Raw genomic sequence first — 10,200 nt, 5'->3', positions numbered from 1 at the left:
CCGTCGGGAGCCGGGGCCCAGGACAGGCCGGAGCGCGGGGAGGCGGTGGCTGTGAGCCATGCTCTGCTCTCACCTGGGCCCTACCCGCTCCCGCTGGAAGCCCCGGGGCCGGAGCAGAGGCTCAGGGACGTGTGGAAAGCCGGCCGGGACGGCGTGGCCGCTCTGCCCGGGGTTTCTCCGTCTGGCGCTTCTTCCGCAGTGAGGCCCACGCGTCTCTAGCTGAACCTCGGGTGGGCTTTCAAAGCCACGGAGCCCTAGCTGGTGTGGCTCAGTGGACAGAGCGTCAGCCTGCAGACAGAAGGGTCCCAGGTTTGATTCCGGTCAAGGCCACATGTCCAGGTTGTGGGCTCGGTCCCCAGTTGGGGATGTGCAGGAGGCAGCCGATCAATGATTCTCTCTCATCAGTGACGTTTGTTTCTCTCTCTCCCTCTCACTTCCTCTCTGAAATCAATAAAAAATATGTATTTTTTAAAAAGCAATTGAGCCCTAACCAGTTTGGCTCACTGGATAGAGCTTCGGCCTGTGGACTGAAGGGTCCCAGGTTTGATTCTGATCAAGGGCATGTACCTTGGTTGCAGGCACATCCCCAGTGGGGGGTGTGCAGGAGGCAGCTGATCAATGTTTCTCTCTCATCAATGTTTCTAACTCTCTATCCCTCTCCCTTCCTCTCTGTAAAAAAAAAATCAATAAAAAGTATTTTTAAAAAAAACACAATTGAAAATGAAATGATGAGAACTCAAAGCATCCAAACTCCCGAGATCCAGTGGCCGGGAGCCTCACCTTGTCCCGTTAGTCAAAGACCAGCCCCTGGTGCTCTGACGCTCCCGGCTGGACAAGTGTCCGCACTGGACGCTGCCAGGGCGCAGAGGTGGGTGGAGCCGGCGAGGTCTGGGCGTCCCCGGCCAGGGCCGCTGTCGTCGTGGGCACAGGGGGCGGGGGCGCTGGCGAGGTCCGGCCGGAGACAGGTGCGCAGGCCAGAGGTGCCGAGGTGATGGGCCGTCGGTCTGGAGGGCACAGGGCGTGGCTTCAGTGTTTAAGCAGCGGGCTGGCCGGCCGGCCCGGGAGACACGCTGTTCGACTTTGTACCCGTGTTCCTCTGCTCGGCACCATAACAGAGGACCACGGGGCCGGCGGCTCGGACAGCAGGCAGCTCCTTCTTCCCGGCCGGAGGCCCGGAGTCCGAGACCCGAGAGTCAGCGGTCTGGTGTCTCCAGAGGCCTCTCCGTGGCTTGCAGGCGGCGACCTCGCTGCCCGCCCACATCCCCGGGGTCTCTGAGTCCGATCCCCTCTCCTCCTGAGCACACCGGTCAGATTAGTCGGGGTCCACGCGGAAGACCTTCAGTCTCGCCGCCGCCTCCTCGTCTCCAAGTCCGGCCACGGTCTGGGGCCGGGCTGGACCCCAGCGCACGGATCGGGGGACACTGCCCAGCCCCTGCAGTGCCCACGGGAGAACGCCCCTTTGCTTGTGAGTTGAACCTGTCTGGCTTTGTCGGGGACTCGCCTACTTAGATTTTTTCAAACTCTGACGTGTCTGTGGCTGCACAAGCATTTCTTGGGCGTGCCCACGTGGCTGACCGAGGGTGCCGGAGGGCCTGTCATGCTGTGCCGACCGCCTGCCTGTCCCTCCCGCTGTCCCCGGGCCCCAGCCTCAGCCCACTGGCCTGCCTGTGTCCAGCAGGCTCCGACCCGCGGCTTCCCCCCTGGGCCTTGGCACTGGCTGTCGATTTGCTGGGACACTGTCCCCCGACCCCTCCACAGCTCACCCCGCCTTCCTCCAGCTCTCACTGTGCCCTCGGCGGCCGCCCCTGGGTGCCCACGTGGACCAGAGTCCGTTTCCCGTCCGCCCTCCTGCGTCACCGTGTCCCTCCGACCTGCCGTCCATGTATGTGTTTATTTGCTCGCCGTCTGTGTTCCGGGAGAGCAGGGACTTTGTGTCCGCCGCCGCCTCCTCGGCCGCCTCAGATCCGCGGCTTGAGCTCAGCATGCGGTGTGACTAGTGATGAATGACTGATTCCCGGCCGGTTGGCAAAGGTGCCTTAAACATTTTGTGTTTAAAGATTTTCATTTTCTTAGCTTGTCCAGACTCAAGCCGGGACCCAAGTGAGACACAGCCTAGCTCCCCCCGCCGCCCCCTCCCCATAGCCCTTTACAAAGCTGGGAGAGCTTTTCTAGAAACAGTGCCAGAAAGTCCAGTTCCGCCGGCCAGCGCGGCTCATGGTGGAGCGTCGACCTGTGAACCAGGAGGTTATGATTCGATTCCCGGTCGGGGCACAGGCCCGGGTTGCGGGCTCGGTCCCCAGTGTGGGGCGTGCAGGAGGCAGCTGATCAATGAGTCTCTCTCATCATTGATGTTTCTATCTCTCTCTCCCTCTCCCTCTCTCTCTAAAAAAATCAATAAAAACATAAAAAAAAAGGCTGGAGCAGAGGCAAGGTGGTCCGCCCGTCAGTGTGTGGAGCTGCGTCCAGGGTGCCTTCCTTGGCAAGTGATGTTTCCGTGAGTGGAGGCCGCGTCCCTCCGGTCAGTCTCACCGGCCGCTTCTCTCTCCTCCAGCTCCTCGCAGCGGGTCGGCCCGGGCCGGGCGGCCGGCGGCGCAGGGCAGGATGGTGGACACCGAGAGCCCGATCTGCTCCCTCTTCCCCCTCGAGGCCGACGACCTGGAGAGCCCGCTCTCGGAAGAGTTCCTGCAGGAAATGGGCAGCATCCAGGACATGTCCCAGTCCCTCGGGGAGGACAGCTCCGGAAGCTTCAGCTTCACCGACTACCAGTACTTAGGCAGCGGCCCCGGGTCCGAGGGCTCCGTCATCACGGGTGAGTGTGCGGCTCCGGGAGCGCCTGTTTCTCCCCCGAGAAAAGGTGCCTTTATGGGGCGGGGGCGGGGGGGGGTGTCGCATCTCCTGCCGCGACAGTGACATCTTTCATGCGGCGGCTGTAGCCCTGCTTTTGCCCCTCCTGTATTCCCTGAAAACAGACACCCCTGGTGTGATAAAAATGGCTCCTTTTAAAAATATATATATTTTTTTATTGATTTCAGAGAGGAAGGGAGAGGGAGAGAGAGAGAAACATTAATGATGAGAGAGAATCATGGATCGGCTGCCTCCTGCACGCCCCCCACTGGGGATCGAGCCCACAACCCGGGCACATGCCCTGACCGGGAATCGAACTGTGACCTCCCGGTTCCTAGGTCGACACTGAGCCACGCCTGCTGGGCTGCTCCTTTTTAAACCTGGACGTGTACATGAGCCAGCTCCCGCTTCCTGCGTTAAGAACGACAAGGCCCCCCCCCCGCCCCCCGGCCAGCATGACTCAGTGGTTAGAGTGTGCCCAGTGGGCTGAGGAGTCGGGGGTTCAGTCCTGGTCAAGGGCACATGCCTGGGTTGCACATTTGATCCCCATCCCTGGTCTGGGCGTGTGTGGGAGGCAATCAATCAATGTGTCTTTGTCACATGGATCGATTTCTCTCTCTCTCTCTCTCTCTCTCTCTCTCTCTCCGTCCCCCTGCCCTGCCCCTCCCTTCCACTCTTTCTAAAAACCAGTGGAAAAAATGCCCTCCCTCCTTGGCTGAGGACTAACAACCACAATAGAAATAGAACTTGGGGTCTGTCCGGTGGCCTGCGTGTTTGCGGGCAGGGACCTGGGGAAATGCCTCGTTCCGTAGGCCGGCCCGCACGTGCTGTGAGCAGCTGCTGGTTTGAAGGGGCCCCGTCGGGGCTGGGCTGGGCACGGGGCTCCTTGAGGAAGTGGTCTTGGGTGGGGACTGGAGCAGATGGACTCGGAGCAGCGAGGAGCGGCAGCTGTGGCTGGGAACGGGTCTGGGTGCGGTTCCCGCCTGAGTGGGGGACACGGGGCCTGGGGGAGTCGCGAGAAGGGTCTCCGTGGCCACGTCTGGGGACGGTCTCCGGCCCTTTCCCTCCCCGGCTCCTCTCTGCTGAGTTCTTGGCCTGGAGTCTTCTCTTCTCGCTCATTCCCGCTCTTGGAAGGTGGTTTCGTGACCTTACACGGCGGGAAGCGCTGCTCTCGGGTAAAACCTGCGAGTAGACAGCAGTGGGGAGTGCGTGCTCTGAACTTCCCCCCCCCCCCCACACCTCGCTGGGGGCAGACGCTGCTGACAGGAGCGGCAGGAGGGTCTGTGGGGCAGTGGGCGCGGGTGGGACAGCCAGGAACAGGAACGGGAGCGGGGGTCGGGGGAGCACCTTCTCATTCACGCACCTGCCTTGCATCTCCTTTGGTGAAGCTTCTGTTCAGAGCTCAGCTGTGTTTAGGCCGAGCTGTCTTCCTGCTGTGGCTGCTGCAGGCACATTCGGGGTCTGAGTACTTTCCTTAGGTGCGGGATTTAGACCTTTTCCCTCCGAGTCTGGGCTTGTCTATCGGGGTCTTTCCAGGAGCCTGACGCCCTGGATGGGACCGAGCCCACCGACCGGAGCTGTGTTCCTCACGGACCTGCTCTGGGTCAGCCCCAAGGAGCCCGTGCCTGACCCCCAGTCGTGCCCGGAAGTCTGCATTTTTAGGGTTGCGCTGGCGTGTGAGACTCACGGACCTCGTTCTTATATCTGATCTACGCTCTTCCCTCTCCTTTCTCTTGCATCTCATTGTTCCAGTGCCTCCCCTCAGTGACCTTTGCACCTTTGTCCATCATCGGCCGCCCATAGGTGTGGGGTCTATTTCTGGACCCTCTGTTCCATTCCATGGATGCGTGTGTCTCATTTGACACCAATACCACAGGTTCCCGAGGTCGGGGAGCAGAAGCCCTCCAGCTTGGTTCTTCTTTCCTGAAGGCGTTTGAGGATCCTGGGCCCTTTCCATTCCCATATTCACTCTAGAATCAGCGTGTCCGTTTATCCCGAAGCAGCCTGCGGAGGCTTTGATTGGGGTTGCGTTGAACCCGTCGATCGCTGCGGGGAGGAGGATGGACACCTTAAGAATGCTGGGTCTTCTGAGCCAAGACTTGATTTCTCCACTTTAGGTCTTTAACTGTCCTCGGCAATGTTTAGTAGTTTCTCGTGTCGGGGCTTTCGCATTTCTTGTCAGATGTATGGCTAGGCGCCTCATATTTTTTTGATGCAGTTGTAAATACTTTTCAAATTTCAATTTCTGATCATTTGTTGCTGTTGATAAAGATACAGTTGATTTGCCATTGATCTTATATCCCACGCTCTTGTTAAACGGATTAATCCGTTCTAGTGGTTTTATATGCATTCTTTGGGGTTTTCTACACAGATAATTGTGTCATCTGCACATAAAGACCATTTTCCTTCTTCCTTTTCCAGCTGGACGCCTTTATTTATTTTTCTTGTCTTATTACACGGGTTAGAACCTCCAGTACAACGTTGGATGGACTTGAAACATCCCCGCCTTGTTCCCGATCTTAGAGGGAAAGCATCCATTCATTCCGTCTCTTGCCACTAGGTATGATGTTAGCGATAGTTTCTTACAACTGTTCTTCATCAAGCTGAGCGCGCAGGTCGGCTCCCTCTCCCTCCACTTGCCTGCCGAGGGCACTGGGCTCCTGACTCGGCCATCCTCGAGCACTCGAGCTCGGTTTCTGCGCGGACGTCTGTTGTCAGGTGGCTCGGGTGAATCTGGGAACGTAATTCCTCTCGCGCATGGGATTCTGCGACCTGTCCTCGCAGTGGCCGCGCGTGGGGCTCCCCACCCCGCCCCGCGCCTGCACATGGTGGTGGCAGGGTTTGGAGTTGGCCATCCTGATAGGTGTGTAGTGACATCTCACTGTCGTGTGCATTCTGTTTCCCAGCGACCGGCGACGGCGCATCGCGTCGTTTCATACGCTCCCTGCAGCCGGTACGCCTTCTCCAGTGGGCGTCCGTTCAGAGCGTGGCCGTTTTTCAGTTGGGTAGTTTTATTATTGTGACATTTAAGTCTCTTTGCAAACTTGAGTCACCAACCTTTTATCAGACGTGTGTTTTGCAGATGTTTTCTCCTGCTCCGTGACTTGTCTTTCATTTTCCTAACGGTGTGTTCTGCAGAGCAGACGTTTTAATTTTAGGAGCGTGCAGCTTAGCCTTGTCGGCTCAGGGGTTGAGCACCGACCTGAGAACCAGGAATCATGGTTCGATTCCCGGTCAGGGCACAGGCCCAGATTGCAGGCTCCATCCACAGCAGGGGCCGTGCAGGAGGCAGCCGGTCCATGATTCTTTCTCATCATTGACGTTTCTCTCTCGCTCGCTCTCCCTTCCTCTCTGAAATCAATAAAAATATATTTTAAAAAAAGAGAGAGTCCAACTTGTTTTTTCTTTCACGGGTTATGCTTTTGGCATTGCCCACGTGGATTTTTATGCTTCGTCCTGGTGCAGTTTGCCGAGTTAATGCAGAAGAGCTGGGAGGAAGCAGACAGAGTAACGCAGTGATTCCCAAAGTGGGCGCTACCGCCCCCTGGTGGGCGCTGCAGTGATGGGGGGGGCGGTGATGGCCACAGGTGCATTTGTTTTAACTTTTTTTGTATTACCTTTCTATTCTGAGTTCAATAAATAGTTTCATAATTTCAAACTTCAATGTTTCTAATTTACACCTTTCTTTACTATATTTTACGAAAAAGGTAGAAACATTAATACATATATCTTTCTGTTTAATTGCTATTAAAATTTTAAAAAATTTAATTTCCAGGGGGCGCTGAGTAATATTTTTTCTGGAAAGGGGGCGGTAGGCCAAATAAGTTTGGGAACCACTGGAGTAACGGTTCTGTAAGATGCGTCAGGGGCGGGGGGCTCGGGAAGCCGGTGGGTGGAGGGACCGGCGAGATGGCCAGGTCTGTGGGTCCAGAACGCGGGCAGCTCGGCGGGCCTGTGGGCGATGCCAGTGCATAGCAGCCGTACGGGCACAGGACGGGGTGGGACAGCCCAGCACAGGGGCGCCTCAGGCCGGGAGCCCCGCCCACAGCTGACACTCCTCACTCAGCCCCTCCCCTGTGACATCAGACGCTCATGAAGTTGATGGAGACAGACGGGTGGGGGGGGATGCTGTGAAAATTCACCCGTGTCTCCTGTCTGCCCGCAGACACGCTTTCCCCGGCTTCGAGCCCCTCGTCGGTGTCTTACCCTGTGGTCCCCGGCAGCGCCGAGGAGGCCTCCAGCACAGCACTCAACATCGAATGCAGAATCTGTGGGGACAAAGCCTCGGGCTACCATTACGGGGTTCACGCGTGTGAAGGCTGCAAGGTACGTGGGCCCCCGAGGAGGAAGCAGGCGGCCTGCTCCAGGGACCACGTGTGGTTCATTTTATTTTATTGTATTTACTTATTTTTAATCCTCACCCGAGGATATTTTCCCATTGATTTTAGAGAGAGTGGAAGAGAGAGGGAGAGACAGAGAGAAACATCGATGTGAGAGAAACACATTGATTGGTCGCCTCCTGCATGTGTCCCGACCAGGGCCTGGGCTGGGGAGGAGCCTGCAACCGAGGTACATGCCCTTGACCGGAATCGAACCCGGGGCCCTTCGGTCCACAGGTCGACGCTCTATTCCAGTGATGGCAAACCTTTTGAGCTCGGCATGTCAGCATTTTGAAAAACCCTAACTTAACTCTGGTGCCGTGTCACACATAGAAATTTTTTGATATTTGCAATCATAGTAAAACAAAGATTTATATTTTTGATATTTATTTTATATATTTAAATGCCATTTAACAAAGAAAAATCAACCAAAAAAATGAGTTTGCGTGTCACCTCTGACACGCGTGTCATAGGTTCGCCATCACTGCTCTATCCACTGAGCCACACCAGCGAGGGCCCTTTTATTTTACACACAATGTCTGTCACTGCGGAAACAGATGTGCCGAAGGCAGTCGATACGAAACGGAGCTAAGCAACAGGATGTCTCTCTTCGGAGAGCTGGGCAGGCCCCGCACTGGCCTTGTAAACGCCGCTGGGACGTGTGCTCTAAAGGCACATATGCTGTTCAGGGGCCCTTCACTGGGTATGAGGCTGGGAGCTCTGGCCCCGTCTCTCGCATCCTCACCAGCACGCCGGGAGGGCAGGGGTCCCATGGCGATCAGAGACGTGTGCGTCTTTCTCGCTCCACGGCCCACAGCGCCTGGCAACAGCCAGCCCAGTGCTGCCCCGCCCCAGCGGCTCCTGACCCCACGACTCAGGCTGCTCTGCTGCCCGCCACACACGTGACACAGGCCCGCGGCTCAGCAGGTCAGGCCGCGCCCCGGCATTCTGCCCGCTGGGTCCCTGGCCCTTCGGTGGCTTTCCAGCATGACCGTAAGAAGGACACGTGCCGACACCTGCGGCTCCCAGGGCAGTGCGTTCCTTTACAATTCCATGCACACGTCAGGGCGGCCTTCCGCGCCGTGATGCACAGCGGAGCTAGTCTGAGTGTCGGTCACATCGGAGTCCCGTCCTTGCGCACGCGGCGCGCTTCCTAACGTGCGGAGATGCCACAGCCTCCGATGGACGCTGCAACCGCGTCCTCCCAACACGGCACCTGCCTCACGCCAGCCCGGTGCTCAGGTAGGACGGGCCCCTGAGCCAGCCCGGTGCTCAGGCAGGACGGGCCACGTGAGGCAGCCCGGGGTGCAGGCAGGACGGGCCCCGTGAGCCATCCTGGTGCACAGGTATGACGGGAGCCAGCCCGGTGCCAGGCAGGACAGGCCCCTGAGCCAGCCCGGTGCACAGGTAGGATGGGCCATATGAGGCAGTCCGGTGCACAGGCAGGACCGGCCCCGTGAGTTTCCTTTTATATTTTACTAAAATTTTTGTCTTTTAGGGAGTTAACATTCTCTTACAAAAATTCCCATAGTTTTTAGGCACAAATATAGATGTCATAAGAGAGGGAAAGTTGAATTTGTGCAAATTGTGTCCGGCCGGCGTGGCTCAGTGATTGAGCATCAACCTATGAACCAGGAGGTCAGGGTTCGATTCCCGGTCAGGGCACAAGCCCAGGTTGTGGGCTCCATCCCCAGTGTGGGGCGTGCAGGAGGCAGCCGATCCAGGGTTCTCTCTCATCATTGATGTTTCTATCTCCCTCTCTCTCTCCCTTTCTCTTTGAAATCAATAAAAATATATTTTTAAAAAAGAAAACATTAAAAAACTTGTGTAAATTATAACAGGACTGAGCAGCTCTTTGGGGGGTTAGAATTGTGTCCCACAACCAGATGAGGACACTTGGAAACTACTTTGAATTTTGCCTCTTTTTCTTGTTTCTACTTTCACTTGTAATGATATTTAAATTTTTTTCAACTCGTCCCAATTACATCGCTTTTCAGAATTATGTCTCTGAATTTAGTTCAAGCCAAAAGAGGTAATGCGTGAACAGGGAAGAGGTAATGTGTGAACAGGAAGAGGTAATGCGTGAACAGGAAAGAGGTAATGCGTGAACAGGAAGTGGTAATGCGTGAACAGGAAGGAGGTAATGCGTGAACAGGAAGGAGGTAATGCGTGAACAGGGAAGAGGTAGCGCGTGAACAGGGAAGAGGTAACGCGTGAACAGGGAAGAGGTAGCGCGTGAACAGGGAAGAGGTAATGCGTGAACAGGAAGATGTAATGCGTGAACAGGAAGAGGTAATGCGTGAACAGGAAGAGGTAATGCGTGAACAGGAAGGAAGTAATGCGTGAACAGGGAAGAGGTAATGCGTGAACAGGAAGAGGTAATGCGTGTACAGGGAAGAGGTAATGCGTGAACAGGAAGGAGGTAATGCGTGAACAGGGGAGAGGTAATGCGTGAACAGGGAAGAGGTAATGCGTGAACAGGAAAGAGGTAATGCGTGAACAGGGAAGAGGTAATGAGTGAACAGGAAGAGGTAATGCGTGAACAGGAAGGAGGTAATGCGTGAACAGGAAGGAGGTAATGCGTGAACAGGAAGATGTAATGCGTGAACAGGGAAGAGGTAATGAGTGAACAGGAAGAGGTAATGCGTGAACAGGGAAGAGGTAATGCGTGAACAGGGGAGAGGTAATGCGTGAACAGGAAGATGTAATGCGTGAACAGGGAAGAGGTAATGCGTGAACAGGGAAGAGGTAATGCGTGAACAGGAAGATGTAATGCGTGAACAGGGAAGAGGTAATGCGTGAACAGGGGAGAGGTAATGCGTGAACAGGAAGATGTAATGCGTGAACAGGGAAGAGGTAATGCGTGAACAGGGAAGATGTAATGCGTGAACAGGAAGGAGGTAATGCGTGAACAGGGGAGAGGTAATGCGTGAACAGGAAGATGTAATGCGTGAACAGGGAAGAGGTAATGCGTGAA

The 10,200-nt window shown here is 56.0% G+C and overlaps 1 protein-coding gene across 1 annotated transcript in view; it reads left to right on the top strand.

Moving 5' to 3' along the window:
* Window positions 1-2,556: 2,556 nt before the first annotated feature.
* PPARA (peroxisome proliferator activated receptor alpha) overlaps window positions 2,557-10,200 on the top strand; it is a 16,188-nt gene continuing 8,544 nt past the window's right edge. Inside the window, exons 1-3 of the mRNA XM_023748736.1 lie at window positions 2,557-2,809; window positions 7,010-7,170; window positions 8,210-8,256. Of these exons, the coding sequence (XP_023604504.1) occupies window positions 2,602-2,809; window positions 7,010-7,170; window positions 8,210-8,256 (416 nt within the window). The 5' untranslated portion in view covers window positions 2,557-2,601. The remainder of the gene's footprint in view (window positions 2,810-7,009; window positions 7,171-8,209; window positions 8,257-10,200) is intronic.

The sequence above is a fragment of the Myotis lucifugus genome, unplaced genomic scaffold (genome assembly GCF_000147115.1).
Source record: "Myotis lucifugus unplaced genomic scaffold, Myoluc2.0 scaffold_1745, whole genome shotgun sequence".
Classification (NCBI taxonomy): domain Eukaryota; kingdom Metazoa; phylum Chordata; class Mammalia; order Chiroptera; family Vespertilionidae; genus Myotis; species Myotis lucifugus.
The sequence above is the reverse complement of the archived record's forward strand: the minus strand, read 5'-3'. Positions and strand labels throughout refer to the sequence as shown.